Source organism: Rhinolophus sinicus, chromosome 5, assembly GCF_057876585.1.
Source record: "Rhinolophus sinicus isolate RSI-liver-muscle chromosome 5, RSI-T2T, whole genome shotgun sequence".
Taxonomy (NCBI): Eukaryota; Metazoa; Chordata; class Mammalia; order Chiroptera; family Rhinolophidae; genus Rhinolophus; species Rhinolophus sinicus.
In genome coordinates this window covers 66,328,078-66,347,740 of record NC_142505.1, presented here as the reverse complement: position 1 = coordinate 66,347,740, position 19,663 = coordinate 66,328,078, and the positions used below count along the sequence as shown (strand labels likewise).

The 19,663-nt window shown below is 39.8% G+C and overlaps 1 protein-coding gene across 2 annotated transcripts in view; it reads left to right on the top strand.

The window, feature by feature from the left end:
• Nucleotides 1-19,663, top strand: part of SHQ1 (SHQ1, H/ACA ribonucleoprotein assembly factor) — a 167,230-nt gene that overhangs the window by 71,657 nt on the left and 75,910 nt on the right. For both annotated transcript variants that reach the window (XM_019717052.2, XM_088798545.1), the window contains exon 9: nt 472-595. In XM_019717052.2, coding sequence (XP_019572611.2) covers nt 472-595 — 124 coding nt within the window. The remainder of the gene's footprint in view (nt 1-471; nt 596-19,663) is intronic.

Sequence of the window (19,663 nt, the reverse complement as noted above, 5' to 3'; positions counted from 1 at the left end):
CAAAGCAAAACAAACAAACAAACAAAAAACAAAGGGGAGGAGAGGGAAACTATGAACATGTTTCACTGAAGAGTCCTGACATCTTTCATTTACAGTCTTGAAGGGTCCGAAAAGACAAAAACATGAAGCATATATCATTTAGAAATGTCTTTTATGTGCATCTGTATTTTGTTAGTGTCATGTGTTTTAGATTCATATTTGTAATTCTTAAGGTACTTTTTAAAACTTTCCTGCTACATATGTGATTTTTAAGGAGCATTTGTGGTATATTGATAAAATATGAGAAATTACAAAGACTAAGATTAAAAATTTTATTGTGAGGTGTATGTATCCTTTTATGATTTTATATTTCTCTTCTACTTGGCTTAATGATAATCCAAACTTATAGTTTTTAATTGAGAATATTTTGTTATGTGCTTTTGTTTGTATGGTATGAAAATGGTTATTACTTATTTAAATAATACTTCACAGACTTGGACTAATGTTCATGAAATCCTGGTGTCTTTTGGAAGAAGAGTTTTGTGCTATCCACTTTATCGCCATTTCAAGCTGGTGCTGAAAGCCCAGAGAGACACCACAGAGATATTGCAGCTAGGTAAGATACGATGCTTGCATCATTGAGAATGAAAAGTTCTGCTTTTAGTCTCTGAGGAAGAAAATCATGATTTTTTTCTCTATACATAAATAAGTAATGAAAGTCATTCAATCCAACCACTTTTCCTCCCAGGTGTATAAAGTAATAGTCCCTCTTTACAAATATATAATCACACAAATCAGACCGAGAGGTGTGGTGCTCTTTTTTTCTGAAAGGAGTAGGGAGGTAAATAGAGAAGGTACACACCATATTCCAAACCATTTTGTATTATAGTAGATTGCATCATTTGGTATTCTAGGATGCCTGTCATTTTCTAGGCCCTATGCTAGGATTGTGGGTATAATAATAAATGAGATAAATTTCCTCCTCCTATGCAGTTGACAGTTTGGCCTGAAGGACAGTTGGTAATCAATAAGCAATTCCAATATAGAGTGAAACATTCTCTGCTGGGGGGAACACAGTGATCCACTAGGAAGACGCATGGAACCTGAACTTGGGAGGTTCCAAGAAGCACAGCTACTCTGAGGACTATATTTTTAAAGATTTTATTGGGGAAGGGGAACAGGACTTTGTTGGGGAACAGTTTGTACTTCCAGGACTTTTTTCCAAATCAAGTTGTTGTCCTTTCAATCTTAGTTGTGGAGGGTGCAGCTCAGCTCCAGGTCAAGTTGCAGTTGCTAGTTGCAGGGAGCACAGCCCACCATCCCTTGCGGGAGTCGAACCGGCAACCTTGTGGTTGAGAGGACACGCTCCAACTAACTGAGCCATCTGGGATCTCAGTGGCAGCTCAGCTCAAGGTGCCATGTTCGACCTTTAGTTACAGGGGGTGCTGCCCACCATCCCTTGTGGGAGTTGAGGAATCAAACTGGCAACCTTGTGGTTGAGAGCCCGTGCTCCAACTAACTGAGCCATCCAGGAGCTCAGTGGCAGCTCAGCTCAAGGTGCCATGTTAAATCTTAGTTGCAGGGGGCAGAGCCCACCATCCCTTGCGAGACTCGAGGAGGGAGTTGAACTGGCAACCTTGTGGTTGAGAGCCCACTGGCCCATGTGGGAATCGAACCAGCAGCCTTCGGAGTTAGGAGCACGAAGCTCCAACTGCCTAAGCCACTGGGCTGGCCCTACTTTTTTCTTTATTCCTTTTTTAAATTAAAGTTTATTGGGGTGACAATGGTTAGTAAAGTTACATAGATTTCAGGTGTACAATTCTGTAATACGTCATCTATATATCCCATCGTGTGTTCACCACCCAGAGTCAGTTCTCCTTCCATCACCATATGTTTGATCCCTTTAACCCTCATCTACCACCCACCATCCCCCCTTACCCTCTGAGGACTTTTGACTATTGCTAAACCCCACCTGAAAAAAACAGGTATTTGCCAGTTTTAAGAATGTGGAAAACTCTAAGCTCTGAAATAAAATTGCAAAGTACCTGTGACAGCATCATTGAATTAAGTATGTAATTTTCCAAGGTAATGATTTTGACAGGGACAACATCCATTTCTATATATAGTTGTGGCACATTTATTTAAAAGTCATTTTCTATACTTTATGGTCATTTCTTATATTCTCCCCTGGGGAGTCTCATTGTACCTTTGTCCTTAGATAAAAGTGCTTCTGGGGGCTTAATTTTCAGACTTCTGGATAAGAAGGGGAAATAAAGAAAGATCTTTCTTTTCCATCCAGGTGACTTTATTGGCTTAAAGGAAAGAATCACATCTCTAATGTATTGTCCCTCCTAGAGATATACCTAGGTTTTTCTTTGACTTCTTTCTAACTCTGACTTCTCTTCTTGCCCTGGGGCTGGGGTGGGGGGGCACACACACACACACACACAAATTACTTGTTACTTTTTATTCTGGGAAGTAATCTAGTTTTCTGGATTTTTATTTGAAAAGTAATCAGTTTTGTGATTGCATAACCCAAAATAAATTGGATTGCGTTGATTTACAATGTAATTAATTACTCAAAACAGTTTTAGTTGATCAGAATTCAAATTTAGACTTAGCTCTTCATCATTATCCATATGACTAGAATCAGTTTTATGAGCTGTTATGATAGCAGCAGAAAACCTGAGGTAACACACTGGAGCCTTGTGTGCTAAAAATGAATGAGAACCCTCTATAAACCATACATAGTATGTTCTGTGGCTCATTTGGATTGAGGCTAATTGGTGCTGAAACAGACAGCTGGACTGTCTAGAATTCATGCCATAAACTATGGGATGAGCTCTCTGGACAAGGATTATAATTTGGGTTTGTATAGGTGAATGGTACAGGTATACTATTATTGCCACTTAAGAGTCAGTTATTTGGACACCACATAATTTAAGTGGGGATAGCTCTGGTTTGGCATTTAATGTTTTCTAAGAATGAACTTGGCTTACTTACGATTCAAAATGAAATCACAATGATCACACTTTTATTATAGAGTTCAGCATAGTGTTTCCATAGTTGAAAGTAATAAATAATTTATTCCTCAAAAGAAATACTGATCTTAAAATCTTTTTTTCTTTTTATTTTTTTTTAAATTTATTGGGGTGACAATTGTTAGTGAAATTATATAGATTTCAGGTGTACAATTCTGTATTACATCATCTATAAATCCCATTGTGTGTTCACCACCCAGAGTCAGTTCTTCTTCCATCACCATATATTTGATCCCCCTTACCCTCATCTCCCACCCCCCACCCCCCTTACCCTCTGGTAACCACTAAACTGTTGTCTGTGTCTGAGTTTTTGTTTGTCTTGTTCTTTTGCTGTTTTTGGTTTATATACCACATATCAGTGAAATCATATGGTTCTCTCCTTTTTCTGTCTGACTTACTTCACTTAGCATCATACTCTCAAGATCCATCCATGTTGTCACAAATGTTCCTATATCATCTTTTCTTACTGCCGAATAGTATTCCATTGTGTATATATACCACAACTTCTTTATCCATTCATCTATCGAAGGACATTTTGGTTGTTTACATGTCTTGGCCACCGTAAACAAAACTGCAATGAACATTGGAGCACACGTGTCTTTATGTATAAATGTTTTCAGATTTTTTTGGGTAGATACCCAGGAGACGAATTGCTGGGTCATATGGTAATTCTATTTGTAATTCTTTGAGGAACCTCCACACTGCCTTCCATAAGGGCTGCACCAGTCTGCATTCCCACCAACAGTGTATGAGGGTTCCTTTTTCTTCACAGCCTCTCCAGCACTTGTTAGTATTTGTCTTGTTGATGACAGCCATTCTAACTGGGGTAGGTAATATCTCATTGTGGTTTTTATTATTCATTTATCTGATGATTAGTGATGTTGAGCATTTTTTCATATGTCTATTTGCCATTTGTATGTCCTCTTTGGAGAAATGTCTCTTCAGGTACTCTGCCCATTTTTCAGTTGGGTTGTTTGTTTTTTGTTTTTGAGTTTCATGAGTTCCTTGTATATTTTGGATATTAACCCCTTATCGGAGACACTGTTTGCAAAAATCTTCTCCCATTCAATTGGTGGCCTCTTTATTCTGTCAATGGTTTCTTTTCCTGTGCAGAAGCTTTTAAGTTTCATACAGTCCCATTTGTTTATTTTAGCTTTTACTTCCATTGCCTTTGGAGTCAAATTCATAAAAGGCTGTTTGAACCCAAGGTCCATAAGTTTAGTACCTGTGTTTTTTTCTATACAGTTTATGGTGTCAGGTCTTACGCTTAAGTCTTTGATCCATTTTGAATTAATTTTGGTACATGGTGACAGATAGCAGTCCAGTTTCATTCTTTTGCATGTGACTATCCAATTCTCTCAGCACCATTTATTGAAGAGGCTGTCTTTCTTCCATTGTATGTTTTCAGCTTCTTTGTCAAAAATTATCTGTCCATATTTATGTGGTTTTATTTCTGGGTTCTCTATTCCATTGGTCTATGTGTCTGTTTTTCTGCCAGTACCATGCTGTTTTGATTATTGTAGCCCTGTAGTACGAGCTAAAGTCAGGGAGTGTGATACCTCCAGTATTGTTCTTATTTCATAAGATTGCTTTGGATATTCGGGGTCTTTTGTGGTTCCAAACAAATCTGATGATTTTTTGTTCTATTTCTTTAAAATATGCCATTGGGATTTTGATAGGGATTACATTAAATCTGTATATTGTTTGGGGTAATATGGCCATTTTTACTATGTTGATTGTTCCAATCCATGAGCACAGAATGCCTTTCCATTTCTTTGTGTCTTCTTCATTTCTTTCAAAAATGTCTTATAGTTTTCAGCATATAGGTCTTTCACATCCTTGGTTAAGTTTATTCCTAGGTCTTTTATTCTTTTTGCTGCAATTGCAAAAGGAATGGTTTTTTGTATTTCTCTTTCTGAGATTTCACTGTTAGTATATAGGAATGTAATGGACTTTTGTACGTTGATTTTGTAGCTGGCAACTTTACTGTATTCATTGATTGTTTCTAAGAGCTTTTTGGTGGAGTCTTTAGGGTTTTCTATATATAGCATCATGTCATCTGCAAAGAGTGATAATTTCACTTCTTCATTCCCAATTTGGATGTCTTTTATTTCTTTCTCTTGCCCTATTGCTCTGGCAAAGATTTCCAACACTATGTTGAAAAGCAGAGGTGATAAGAGACAGCCCTGTCATGTTCCTGAACGTAAACCAAAGGGCTTCAGTTTTTCACCATTAATTATGAGATTAGCTGAGGGCTTGTCATATATGGCCTTTATTATGTTAAGGTATTTTCCTTCTATACCTATTTTATTAAGTGTTTTAATCATAAATGGATGTTGTATCTTGTCAAATGCTTTTTCTGCATCAATTGATATAATCATATGATTTTAATCCTTTATTTTGTTTATGTGATGTATCACATTGATGGATTTGCAGATGTTGAACCATCCTTTGTGCCCCGGGGATGAACCCCACATGGTTGAGATGAATAATCTTTTTAATGCATTGTTGTATTCGATTTGCTAGAATTTTGTTTAGGATTTTTGCGTCTGTATTCATCAGAGATATTGGTCTATAGTTTTCTTTTTTGTGTGTTGTCCTTACCAGGTTTTGGTATCAGGGTACTGTTGGCCTCATAAAATGAGTTAGGGAGTGCTGTCTCTTCTTCAATTTTTTGGAAGAGTTTGAGCAGGATTGGTATTAGATCCTCTTTGAATGTTTGGTAGAATTCACTAGTGAAGCCATCTGGTCCTGGACTTTTGCTTTTGGGAAGGTTTTGGATGACTGATACAATTTTGTTACTGGTGATTGGTCTGTTTAGGTTTTCCAGTTCTTCATGGTTCAGCCTTGGAAGGCTATATGTTTCTAAGAACTTGTCCATTTCTTCTAGGTTATTGAATTTGGTGGCATATAGTCCTTCATAATATTCTTGGACGATCCTTTGTATTTCTGTGGTGTCCGTAATAACTTCCCCGTTTTCATTTCTGATTTTGTTAATTAGTGTCTTCTCTCTTTTTATCTTACTGAGTCTAGCCAAGGGTTTGTCAATTTTGTTAATCCTTTCAAAGAACCAGCTCTTTGACACATTGATTTTTTCTATTGTCTTTTTGTTCTCTATTTCATTTAGTTCTGCTCTAATTTTTGTTATTTCCTTTCTTCTGCTGAACTTGGGTTTTACTTGTTCTTCTTTTTCTAGTTCTTTAAGGTGTAACATGAGGTTATTTATTTGGGATTTTTCTTGTTTCTTGAGATAGGCCTGTAATGATATAAATTTCCCTCTTAAAACTGCATTGCTGCATCCCCAAAATTTTGGTAGGATGTATTTTCATTGTCATTTGTTTCTATGTATCTTTTGATCTCTCCTCTAATTTCTTCTTTAACCCAGTCGTTCTTTAAAAGTATGTTGTTTGAGCTCCATGTAGTTGTGGTTTTTCCTGCTTTCTTTTTGCACTTAATAACCCAATTTCAAAACCTTGTGATCAGAGAATATGCTTGGTATGATTTCAATCTTCTTAAATTTGCTGAGACTGATTTCATGTCCCAATATATGGTCTATCCTTGAGAATGTTCCATGTACACTAGGAAAGAATGTATAGTCTGATGTTTTAGGATGAAGTGCTCTATAAATGTCAATTATGTCCATTTCATCTAATGTGTCATTTAAGGCTGCTATTTTGTTATTTATTTTCTGTTTGGATGATCTATCCATAGCTGTCAATGAAGTATTTAGGTCCCCTAGTATAACTGTGTTTTGGTTAATTTTTCCCTTTAGTTCTATTAGTAGTTGTTTGGTATATTTCGGTGCTCCCTGATTGGGGGCATAAATATTGATAACTGTTATGTCTTCTTGTTGTATAGTCCCCTTTACCATTATGAAATGTCCGTCTTTGTCTCTTGTTATGTTTTTCACCCTGAAGTCTGTTTCATCTGATATGATTATGGCTACACCTGATTTTCCCTGGGTACCATTTGCTTGGAGTATCAATTTCCACCCTTTTACTTTGAGTCTATGCTTGTCCTTGTAGCTGAGATGTGTCTCTTGGAGACAGCATATGGTTGGGTTTAGTTTTTTGATCCAATCTGCTACTCCGTGGCTTTTTATTGGTGAGTTCAGTCCATTTACAATCAGGGTGATTATAGATATGTGAGGATTTCCTGTCATTCTATCTTTAGTTTTCTGGTAAGGCTGTGTCTTCATTGTTTATTTGCCTTTTTGTTGTTGTCTATTATTTCTGTGTGGTGCTATTCTATGATGTTTCCCTCTGTTTCTTCTTTTATTATAGTATATATTTGAGTTCTGGATTTTTTTTTCATTCTTAATTTCTTCTATTGAGTTCTGAATCTCCAGAAATTCTATTTGGTTCTTTTTAAAAATTTCAGTCTCTTTCGTAAAATGTTCATGTTGTTCTTTGATTGTGTTTCTGAGTTCATTAGCTGCCTTTCTGTGTTTTCTTGCATCCTGTTGAGTTTTTTCAGAACTGCAATCTGGAATTCTCTGTCATTTAAGTCACATATTTCCATATCTTTAAGTTCCTTTTCTGGAGACTTTTCACTTTCTTTCTGAGCTGTCTTGTTGCCTTGGTTATTCATGGCAATTACTGATTTATCATTTCTCTTCCTAGACATCTACAGGGGTTGCTTTTGCAACAGGTTAATAGGAAGAGGTCTTTCTTTTGTTCTCCAGTACTTGTTGGTAGAATGTTTTATTTTGTCTGATTGCAGCCTTTCTTTTCTCTCTTCACATGGTACTGCTATGTTTTCTCTGCACTATTCCAGCGTCTCACACAAGGAGGGGATTCCCTGGGAGACCGACTTCTCCTCTGTTAATAGTTTGCCTGTGTCATAGGGTGCAGTGTCCGTGTGGGTATGCAGAGAGCTTTTGAAGTTCCAAAGTCCTCCTGTACCAGACTCAGAGCCCGTATGTTTCAGCAGTTCTGTTTACTCTTGCAGGGATCTGCCCAGATAGGTGGGGCCGGGGCGGAGTGAGTTTTGAGAGGTGGCCCAGAGCAATGACGGCGACCACCACCACAGCCGGTCCTGCTTCCACAGCTCTCTCCCCTTTGCTGGAACTAGTTGGGCTGCGAATCCGTGTCTGCGGTCCACAGTTCTCAGAACAGCAAATATTCTGTTCCTTTGATCTGACACTGCTACTGTTCAGCTTCTTCTACCGGGCAGGTGGGGGCAGGACAAGCTCTGGGAGGGAGCAGCTAGTCTCAGTGCTTAAAGCTTCCGTTCTCTGCTCGGCAGTGAGGGCTTAAACCACCTTTTTCAGCCTTCTTCCCTCAGTCTTTTCTCCGAGGTCTCTGCCGTGAGCGTTGGGTTCAGCTGTGTTATATGCTGCCCCTTCAGCCCTGTGGGCCATAAGCGGAGCCCTAGCAGTCTGAGTTCTTCCCTCTCCTGCAGCTGCGGTAGTTCCGGGAAGCAGCGATCTGGGAGCACTGAGCTAGGTCTGCGCCCCCGCGGCTCCGTCTCCGCACTTCTCCCTTCCCTCCTCCCCCCGCTCGTGCGATTCTCCCACCTGTAGGTGACTTTGGTAGTCGGCCTCTTCGTCTTGCCTGTCTGCTGTGCAGGGAGTCCTTTGTGGAGTTATTATTGTTCGATTAGTTGTAAATTCCAGGGGAGCTTTACAGAGGCTCACCTCACGCCGCCATTTTTATGTCGTCTCTCTGATCTTAAAATCTTAAATGGAACAAGCTTCTAAAACCATGTAGGAAGGCTTTAGAATCTACAGAATATTTCATTATAACTAATTGACTAAGATCTGAGTTTTTAAAGAGCCATGAATTCGCTTTACCTGACTTTACAAGCATTCTTTACTGGGACTTTGGCTGTTTTTAATTTTGGGTTCCTTCTCCCACCTCTTCCCCACGTACAAAAGACTGTATGTTTCTCTCTCGCTGTTGCTGTCTAATCCGAATTCCATTACAGTCAGAAAGCCTGCTGTGTCCCTCTAAGTACTATTGTAGTGCTTAGCACTGGACCTTGAACATGGACTTGCCCTCCCTGGATAAATATTCTTGGGGCACATCGCCCCCCGTTTTTCCCTCTGTCCCTGTCTTCAGCAACTTTCACTTCCTCTACCTTGTTCCATTCTTCTGGGAAGAGTAGGTAGAATCTTTCATGGCAGCATCACTTCGCTGCTGTTACTCATTAAAAATAAAGGAAGAAGGGGACCAAAAAAGAGCAGCTTTTCTAAATGTCTTCAGAAATTTTATTCTATTTAGAAGTGCTTAATTTAATATTTGAGTATACATTGTTCAACAGTTTACTATTTGCAGTAATATCTACATTTCATTAATTTTTAGAATCTTTATAAAGGTATTCCTCACTCTTTCATACTCTTGAGCAACTATTGAACATGTAATACAATTACAATATTGAAAGGACTGATCATCATGGAGTGGAAGGGAAACAACTACTTAATTTTTCCTCCCTTCCCCTTTGATCTTAGTTTCTTCTTTCTTTTATTATTTCTGATGAAATATGTATCCTATAAATATTGTATCACACACATATATCCTATAATATATAATAAATATTCTATAGCTTTTTCTGTCACTTTAGTTTACAAGAGGAGTCTCACTGCAGTACTTAAAATGTCCCCTTTGAACTTGATTAAAAAAATAAATCTTCTCTTCCCCAGCTCTGGCCTGGTTGGGAAGCCAGCAGTGGGGAGGAGGCCCCTTTTGCTGTTGCAGGAAATACCCCTGGCTTCCAGACCAGGTCTTCTCCTCAGTACCACAGGCTGCTTCTCCTTGTTTCTTGATGGGGGCTTTTATCAGGTATGGGTCAGACACTAGTCTTTGTACCCCTCAATTTCCAAGGCAGGTAGGTTACACTCTTCAGGGGCCCCTCTTAAAACCTTCTTTCTCATGGTTTAGGGTAACAGGAAAGCACCTCCTCCCCTCCCCCATGGAGGGTGGTAGAAACCCCATAGGACTCCAACAACTTGGTCCAGAGATTTTCTGGACCTCTTTTTTTACCCTTAAACTACTGGAGGTGAATATTAGTCTAAAGGTTCACAAATCAGTTTTTCGTCAGTTTCTCTACCAGGATAGCATAGAGGGTTTAGTGTCTGTTAAAAGGGGAATGCTTGGTATCTGTTTCATCCTTTGTGAATCTTATTGGAAGTGAGTCAGAAAGAGTCCTGCCTTAATATGCTAGTACAGTCATAATAACCACACCTGCTGAGTTAACTACTCTGTATGCCAGCACTGGGCTCAGGTCTGCAGATATGATATCTCATTTCATCCATATTGTCATCTGAAAAGTAGGGGTTACTATGCTTCTATGTGTCAAATTTAAATTTATTTGCCGTTTTGTGGAAAATATTGTAATATTTGTTCAGACAGTTGTATGAAGATTTTGTTTTTGGCTAATAACATTTGAAATGAAATTTATTGGTTCTGTTTTGTTTTTAAGACTAACAAAAACCTACCTTTCTATGAACATTTTAGGTCTGATGACTAGTACCTACATGGCAGGCTATAAACCAAGAATCAGCCTTCAAGAGATTAGTTTTTGTTACCAATTAAAAGCAGGTTTTACTTCATATAATTAATATCCCTTATATATTAGTCATTACTGGGCTTAACAACAAATTTTTCAGAAATGACTGCTTTACTGACCTCTTCTGTAGATAGCTATAACAACATAATCGGTGTGAAAGAAAAGAATAACCATAGCACAGGACTTGGGGCTGACGTTTTTCTTTAAGCAAAATGATTGTGCAAGGAATTGAGGTATGGCAAGTGTATTGTGTGAGCTCTGAGTTTTGATGCAACGTTGAAGATGAATTTGTTTTTAGCAGTTGAATCTATTTAGTCCACAGTTTAAACGCTTTTTATTGAAGTGTAAAGATTTCCCCAAACATGAAAACTAAGATGACATTACTAGGATTTTCCAATGTTAACATTTATCTGTATTTAATTTGTAGAAATTCCCAAATATGGGCATTTTAGAGAATTGTTAGGCCTTTCAGTTTTTACTCCTGAAGTACATTAAGTACAATTATTTTGAGAGTGATTCAATAAGTATTCGTTGAGTGCTTCATCAGGGTGCAGAGCTGGGTCTGGAGATAACAATAGTGAACAGGAGGGATTACACTCAAGCCCCAGGGAGCTTAAAATTCTAACAGGGTTGGGGGGGTGGGGTGGGCATGGAATTACACAATTACCAGGTTTAAAAAAAAATGCATTTGTCATAAGTAGCTCAAAGGAGAAATAGAATGAGTGAAAGTATAAAGCCAGGGAAACTGACCTACCTTTAAATCACTTAAGACATGTAACCTCCTATGGAGGGGAGCTCTGCCACATTTGACTTCTGATTCTCAGCTCCTACTAAAGTTTCCTGTTGTTCTAAAGTACTTGTTATTGGTCAGTGAGTTCATCTATTACTCATTCAACAGGTACTCTGTTAGTATCTATGAAGAAACTTTATTATATATAGAGTACCCTGTAAATATGAAGAGCAGCAGAAAGATGAATTGGATGTATGTACTGTATTTGGGGAGCATGTGTACTAGCATGTGTACTCCCTGTGTACTAGCAGGGAGGCTAAAATGTCCATCAAATCATAAAATATATAGTAGTACCTTACACGAGATGCAGACTAAGTAGTTCAACGGGAAAAGGAACAGGTGGTGATGTTTCACTAAGGAGCAGAGAAAGCTTCATTGAAGACATGAGATTTGGACTGGGACCGGAAAGACAGGTAGTGTTTAGACATGAAAGGATGGAGGGAAGTGTTCTGAAATATTGTGAGTGAGCAGCATGAGGGAGTTGTTTCATCAGGGAAAGTTCAGTCGATACGCTGTCTGACCCTGACATTTGCCCTGCACCTTCTAAAACTGGTTGATAGGTCCTTTCCTATCTGAGTTCACTGGTCACTAGAATTGATGTGTCTACTTCTTTAATAGTAGTTTAATCACTTAAGTAGTTTAATCACTTAATTTCCTGCTCCCCACCCTGGAGATGATAATTCTTGCTTTCTGTTTCCTACCTCATTGTAAATTGTTCTTGATCATTTTACTTCCTAGTCAGGACCCCACTGCAATTTAAATGTTTCTAAGAATTGAACAACCCTGGTGCTGTCAGGAAACTTAAATAGTATGGAATTCAAATCAAATTGAAGTGCAGTTTGTATCTGTTTTTGCTGGCCACTTACTTACATGCCAACTAATCTAAGAAAGGAGGGGCTTCCGAGCCTAGAATGTGTGAGCGGCAGCTGGATCTGTGACAAGGTGAGGAACACTGTGCTGCGAAGTGATGACAGTGCCAGTTCTTGCCCTTGGTCTCCCTTGCATTGTCCTTCCACAAGGCAAAGCAAATTCCTTTTACTCTCTTCTCTTCCTCTGAGCCCAAATCTGTGTTCCCAAGCTCTTGAATTGGCACCTTCTTCCTATTTATCTGTATTATCTATCCTCAGAACATTTGTGGGTTTATACATACACTTCTGTGTAGAAGGATATTATATATGAGCATAAACAGTGAAGGGTAGAAAATCAAATTCCAGTTATCTCCATAGAATTCTTTTTCATCTAATAATTCTGTTATTCATTAAGTATTGCTAATCACTGAAATTTTTTAGATTGCTTTCGTGATAATTTCTGGGTTACATTTATGTAAAACATTCTTTGTTCTTTTAAAATACTCTGTAGGGGGCAGCATATCCCGTATGGTTTACAAATAATAAATTGCCTTTTAATTGCCACACACAGAGCTTATGGTTATTTTTCTACATAAAAAAATTACTTAAAATATTTTAAAGTGTTAGTGTTCTTTGGAAAGTTGAGTTATATCCTAATGCTTACTGGTGGGAGATGACTTAAAATTAGCTGATCTCTTATTTACTTATACATACAATTGACCCTTGAACGCAGGGGTTAGGGGTACTGGCCCCCCGCATAGTCAGAAATCCGTGTATAACTTTTGACTCCCCCCAAACTTAACTACTATTAATAATAGTCTACTGTTGACTGGAAGCCTTACCAAAAGTATAAACAACTGATTTACATACAATTTGTATGTTATATGTATTATATGCTGTAGTCTTACAATAAAATAATCTGGAGAAAAGATAAAGTTATTAAGAGAATCATAAAGAAAATACATTTACAGTACTCTACTGTATTTATTGATACTGTAAGTTTACATCATGTTTACAAGATGAATCATCACTCAGTGCCTGCATCAATATTGTCTTATATGATACAAACACTGTACCTGTTACATGTGTTACTGACACTAGACATCAAAACTGGAACGATAATGAAAAAGAAATTCATATTTATTTACAGGTACAATGATTCATGCCTCGATAATGAAGAAACAACAATATGACTACTTTATGGTAGCCTAGCCACTGACTAAATTGTTATAAAATTTTTAACTTTTTATAATAGATTTGTGTATGCTTTATGGTAATAAAGAATAAAATAGACTAGTTTCTACATATACTCTGTACATTCATGACATACCATTTTCCTAATTTTTGTTTTGGTATTTCTAGTCTACACAGTTTGTCTGTGAGGTTTTTCAAAAAGTTGCAAATCCAAAAAAATTCCCAGTGTATTTAATGCAAAAAATTCCTGAGTGGACCCATGCAGTTCAAACCCATATTGTTCAAGGGTCAACTGTTTATCCTATTTAAATCTAAATTGTATTTCTTGTACTATTTATTTAATATAAGTTTTGTTAATTTCTGCAGTTTCTCAGGGGAGCAATGTTTAAAAAAAAAAACACAGCAGAAAACCTAAGAGGTTAGATATATGGTTTGAATATTATGTCTTTTAAAAAGACTTCTATAGTTAGTGCCTCTTTTAATGAATCTAAAGTCAGTTTTGAGATTGTTTTTATTGATCTGAATTTGTAAGGAAGTAACTCTTAAGTCTACTTTCTTTAAGTAAAGAGAATAAAGACAGAAAATTGTGCATATTAAAGACAGATTTGGTAAAACAAAAACATTTTGACCCTAATGAAGGTCCTGTTGCACAGTATTTTGAGACCTAGATGAAGTAAACTGAGTAATGATTTATATTTTATCTGGAAAACATGGAAGAATTATTTTTGCAACTTAGAGTTCCTTTAATACGGAAAAATAACAAAGAGCAGACATTTATTCAACAGACCAAATCCCTTCTCGGTGCAAAGAATTACAGTAGTCCCTGCTTATCTGCAGTTTTAGTAACCCACAATCGGCCATGGTCCAAAAACATCAAATGGAAAATTCCAGGAATAAACAGCTCATAAATTTTAAATTGTGCACTGTTTTGAGTAGCATGATGAAGTTTCTCTCTGTCCTGCTTCGTCCCATATGGGGTGTGAATCATCCCTTTGTCCTTCGGTCCATATGCTACCCACCTGATAGTCACTTAGTAGCCCTCTAGATTATCAGATCAACTGTCAGGGTATCACAGTGCTTGTGTTCAAGCCCTTGTTTTAATTAATAGCCCCCAAAGCGCAATAGTGATGCTGGCAATTCACATATGCCAAAGAGCAGCCCTAAAGTGCTTCCTTTAAGTAAAAAGATGAAAGTTCTCAATAAGGAAAGAAAAAGAATCATGCTAAGGTACTAAGATCTACAGTGAGAACAAACTTTATATCTGTGAAACATAGTATATATAAGGTTTGGTATCACTGAGGGTGTTGGAACGTATCCTCTGCAGATAAGGGGAGACGATTGTGTAACAGAATCAGTAAAGAGTTATAAGGATATATATGTATGACTTGGTCTTAGCTCTGAAGGTTATTGTGTAACAGGAATAAGACAAAAGATAAGGTACAAAATACAAGTATTTACAAGACCCAAAGAAAGAGTCCCTTAAGCAAATACCTTAACGGCCAAATCCATCCTGTATAGCCTTTGAGCTGAAAATGCTTTTTTACATCTTTAAATGTTAAAAGAAAAAAGAAAAATAGTATTTCATGACTTGTAAGTTATATGAAATTCAAATTTCAGTGCCCGTGCATAAAGCTTTATTGGAATTCAGTCATGCTCATCCACTTACATACTGTTTCTGGCTGTTTTAGTGATACGACTGCAGAGGTTAGTAGTTGAAACAGCTTATGTGACCCACAAAGCCAAAATATTTACTTTCTGGCTCTTTACAGAAAAATGTTCCTAACCTTGCTATAGGTGTATATACAGGATTAGAGGCGAGCCCTTTCGGAGTGAGCTGAGGGCTTTGGCTGCGTTCCATCCCAAATAGTGGCCAGTATTGAAGGGGATCATTTCAGCTGCTTTCTCCTCCCCACAGGATGAGATGTACTGATCTAGTTAGTTCCCATTAGAGTAGGCTCCTTAACATTAGGAGAAGCAAACTGAGACGCCTACTTGGTCCAGTGGGTGAATGAATGAGGATGGCAGGGTTTAAGAAAATCGGGAGTAAGGAGGACTGTGTGAACTGAAGACATACATGCCCTGTCTGTGAGACTGTTGTTGCTACGTGGGAATGTAGTATTGCCAGGTTGGGGGACTTAAGAAGAAGTAGAAGGCAATGATCTTTAATATGAAATTTTTTAAAAGTTTAAATATGAGCAATGCTGGAAGATTTAAACTAATACTATTGTTACCGGAGAGTGAGTCCTTCTCAGCCCGGTGTCTAGGTTCTTGGCGTCTCGAGCAAAGAATTCAATAAGATACAAATAAAGTGGTGAGAGAGCAGTTTACCAGAAGAGATAGTACACTTCAAAGAAATAGAAATGGACACTAGCAGTAGAGAATGGCTCAAGGGACCCGACTAAGGTGGTTTTTATCTTTTTCTCTCCAATGGGCTTGAGACCACCTGATTGACACCTGTGATTGACAAGAGGCTATTACCTCATCTTTTTTAAACTGCATAGGTGTGAGTGGCCGGTTTGTTCTAGTTGGGTATCTTGTACCCATTTCTTTACAATGGAAAGGGGAAGTTTTGGACAGAGAGGGAAGGTCTTTTGGGCAGTTGAATGCTATGGATTATGCAGGAATGCAGAGACCCGATGCCTATCTCTAACTGCCTGCCTTGTTTTCCTCTTGAGAGACGTGATCCCCATAAAATCTCTGGAAAGTTGAGGGACAGGTCATCTTTTATTCTGTATTTTCTTCCTGCTGGGCAGGGGTGTAGAGCTGTCCCTACCTATTGGGGGATTCACGGAACTCTCGCCCTATCTGACCTCAGATGAGAGGAAGGGGTCTCAGGATCCGCCTAGAAGACCGTGTTGGCTTCTTTGGTTGCGACTGGCAATCTTGCTGGGGTATCCTCTGTATCCCCAAGGCCCCTAAATGAGGAAAAATGGTATTTAATTAATAAATCTGTTAGCTCTATAGAGCCTGTGGCCATTCAACCAGTCATTTAGGTGGCAGCAGTTGTCCAGGATCTGGGCCCAGAATGGGTTGGAAAGAACATTAGGCTTCAGTGATTACAATCAACAAGTATACTGGCCTGGGGGAATGTTGAAACCTATTTGGTTTGTGGGATGGAAATGTCCAAGAGTTAGGTCCAGAATGGCTTGGGGGTATGTTGGGAAGTCACAGGTTTTTAAATAGTTGTCTGAGGCTGGGGTGAGAAACATCCTGTGATTCAGGCTAGGAGCAATCTTTAGTCTAGGATTCAGAAACTGATTAGAAGAGTAACTTTACTAACAATTGTCATCCCAATAAACTTTAATTAAAAAAAAAAGTAATCAAAGCCTGGGGCTAAGGAGCTAAGAAACTAGGGAAAAGGAGACTTAAAATTTCTATAGTGAGGGAGGCTTAAAACTTTTGTAGTGAGGGAGCTCTCCTATATCACTATAAATCATGGTAATTCTGAGAGCCCAAGTCAGCCAATGGGCGTCATTAGTTTTTGATTTAGGCTCTAAAGCAAGACAAGTGCCAGATTGTTTCTCATACCTTCTTTGACCTGCTAGTTTCCAGCTGACTGAGGGCTTGCCCGAGGTCTCTGCTTCTTCAGTCCTACCTTGAGACTGAGTCTCAACCCTATGTGGGTTCCCAGAGTAGGTGGGGAAGGAGGTAGGATGTGTCCTGCATTCTCTAAGTAGCTGTGACCAGAAACCTTAAAAAAACAAAGCAAAGCAAAGCAAAAGATCTTGTTCCACTCACTTTGTATTGTTCCTGTTGTTAGCCAGCCCAGGTCAGGGTACAGAGGATAAATCATAGGACTCCAACACCACACCTCACTCTGACTCCACTGGGTGCTTTTCGGTGTGGATGAGGGGAGGGTCTCAACAGGAAGAAGCAAACAGCATAGGCCTAATGAATGAGGTTTAGTGGTAGTTATTACCTAAAGAATGTGTAGGATTTAGAAAAGGCTGGAAGAAGGTATTCCCTAAGAAAGTAGAAGGTAAAGAAAATCAGGGAGAGGAAAAGAAGTTATATATGTCTAAGAAATGGCAAATATTCTGGTTTGTTTGGAGGCCTGGGATATGAAGGGGAATTGAAGGGATGAGGTGGGAACTGTGTGTTGGGACAGGACTGTGGAGAGCCTGCAGTGGAGAGGCTTGCAACAGAGACTCAGTCTTGTTCAGTGAGGGACCACTGGAGAGTTGGATGTTGCGGTCTGAGCAGACTCATGAAGTCTGAGTCACCTGGCAGTAACACCAAAGACAGTCATTGACGGGGGTGAGGTAGTGGTATGGTGAAGACAGAGACCACTGTTCTTGCCTGAAGCCACGTCGTTTGGGATAGGTAATGCAGTCTGAACCAGAATGCCAGCAGTGGTATTGATACAGGTTAGCTAGCATGTCCCTAGGTAGACAGGGAGGTCCCTGATGGAATAAACAAAGAGCCATATCCTAAAACTCCAGGTTTTGAAATCACTCCTTCACTCCAGAACAAAATGTAACAATGCCTTGAAGTTAATCATAAAATTCCTTTTGGCCTGACAAACGGAACTGATCTGATATATAAGAGTGAGTTACTTTGCTAATTCCTTTAGGATGGGCAAGCAGAACAAACCTGGTAGACAAATTTCATTAGAAGGCGCCAGTTCCCTTTGTCAAACAGTTCCCTTCTTCAAACAGCTCCCCTTCCCCAAGCAGGCAGGGTAAGGTATAAAAGTAAGACCTTTTGCCTCAGTCATGGGCCACCCCCATTTGGGACCCCCTCCCACTCGAGAGCTGTGACTCTTTGCTTTCAATAAACTATCCTCTTTTTAAAACTCTTTGTAAAGCTTGCGGCGAGATAATGAGGCTAAGAGAGTCAGGCGGGTTGAGAAAAGTGAGTGCTTTATTCTGTGCTTCTGGGCGAGGTTCACTGGTCCGCAGACGAGGCCGGTGAAGTTGCGCCCAGGGCAGAGTGAGGGAGGCATATAGGTGATTTTGGGGGGTGGGGGTTGGTTGAGTGAGGTGGCAGATGAGCAGGTCCCCCACAGCGCAGATCGGGCGCCAGCGGCTGCATCCGGAGTTGTTTATCGCACCAGCAGTCTGCTGCCTTTTCTGGGAAACGCCAGGGGCCCCGGTTTCTGTCATGCGAGGAGGGGTCTGACTTGGCAGAGAGGTATGACTTGGCTCCTGGCTGCTTTGACCATGCCTGTAGCTGACCTAACATTCCGGCCTTTTCGGTTATAAAGGGGCGGCAAGGTCAATCTTACTGCTTCCTGCTGATAACGGGGCAGAGAGGGGTACTAGGCCTGGTCAGCGACGGGAGGGCTCGTGGGCAGCTGGGAGGATGGGTGGAGTAGAAGAGGGTTCACTGTAACTCTGGACATCTCGTGGATGCGGTTCTGTAGAAATTTTTAAAAAACGGGGCCGTTAGAAGCAGGAGACTGATTAGGATGAGTGGGCCTATTAGTGGCATTACCCATGTAGTCAGTGGTGATTGCCACCAATCTGAGAGATGGGGGGTAGACCCTCTCCAGCGCCGGAGCTCCTCTTGTAACTTATTCAGGGTCTGCACGTTTTCCTTGACCAATCCAGACTCGTTGATGTAGTAACAGCATTCTTCCCGGAGGAAGAGGCAGGTTCCTCCTTTCTCAGCGGTTAGCAGGGCCAGAGCTCGTCGGTTCTGTAAGGCAACTTGGGCTACAGAGGTTAGTTGTCGCTGGAGCGATGCGATGGAGGTTGAGGAGGCCTCTATGGCAACCTATAGGCGTGTTTCCAAGTCCTGGGCAGAGTGGATGCTGTGCCCGAGAGCACCAGCACCTAAACCGGCAGCTACAAAGGAAGAGGCTAGGGAGACCCCTAGGATAAGGGGTAGGAAAGCAGCCCTCTTTCGAACTGGAGTGGAAATTTCCTTATAGTGAGGCTGCAGTTCTGTGAATTTAGCCTGTCTGTAGAGCAGTAGTTGGGGGGCTACGGTTGTCAGAATGCAGGGGGTAGGGGAAGAGGTATTTATACACTTGGTGAGTGTCTTGTTGCTCCAGAAGAATGTGCCAGAGGGAGCCTGAAGAGTGGTCGAGAGTGGTCGGGTTGTATTGCATAAGGACTGGTTAGAACCCCCGTAGCATATGGGTAAGATGAGGTTAGGTGGGGGAAGGTATAGTGGTATCTTGGCGATGGGGGAAGGGCACTGTCCTGAGTTGTCACTAGGAGCGAACTGTGTTAAAGGTATAGCTGCTAAAAGGGGGCGTTGCAGAGACGCACAGAGAAAACAATCAGTTATGTTAGGAAATCCAGAGATGTTAAGGAGGGAGGCAGCTTCTTGTATTATTTTTAGCCAGGCGAACG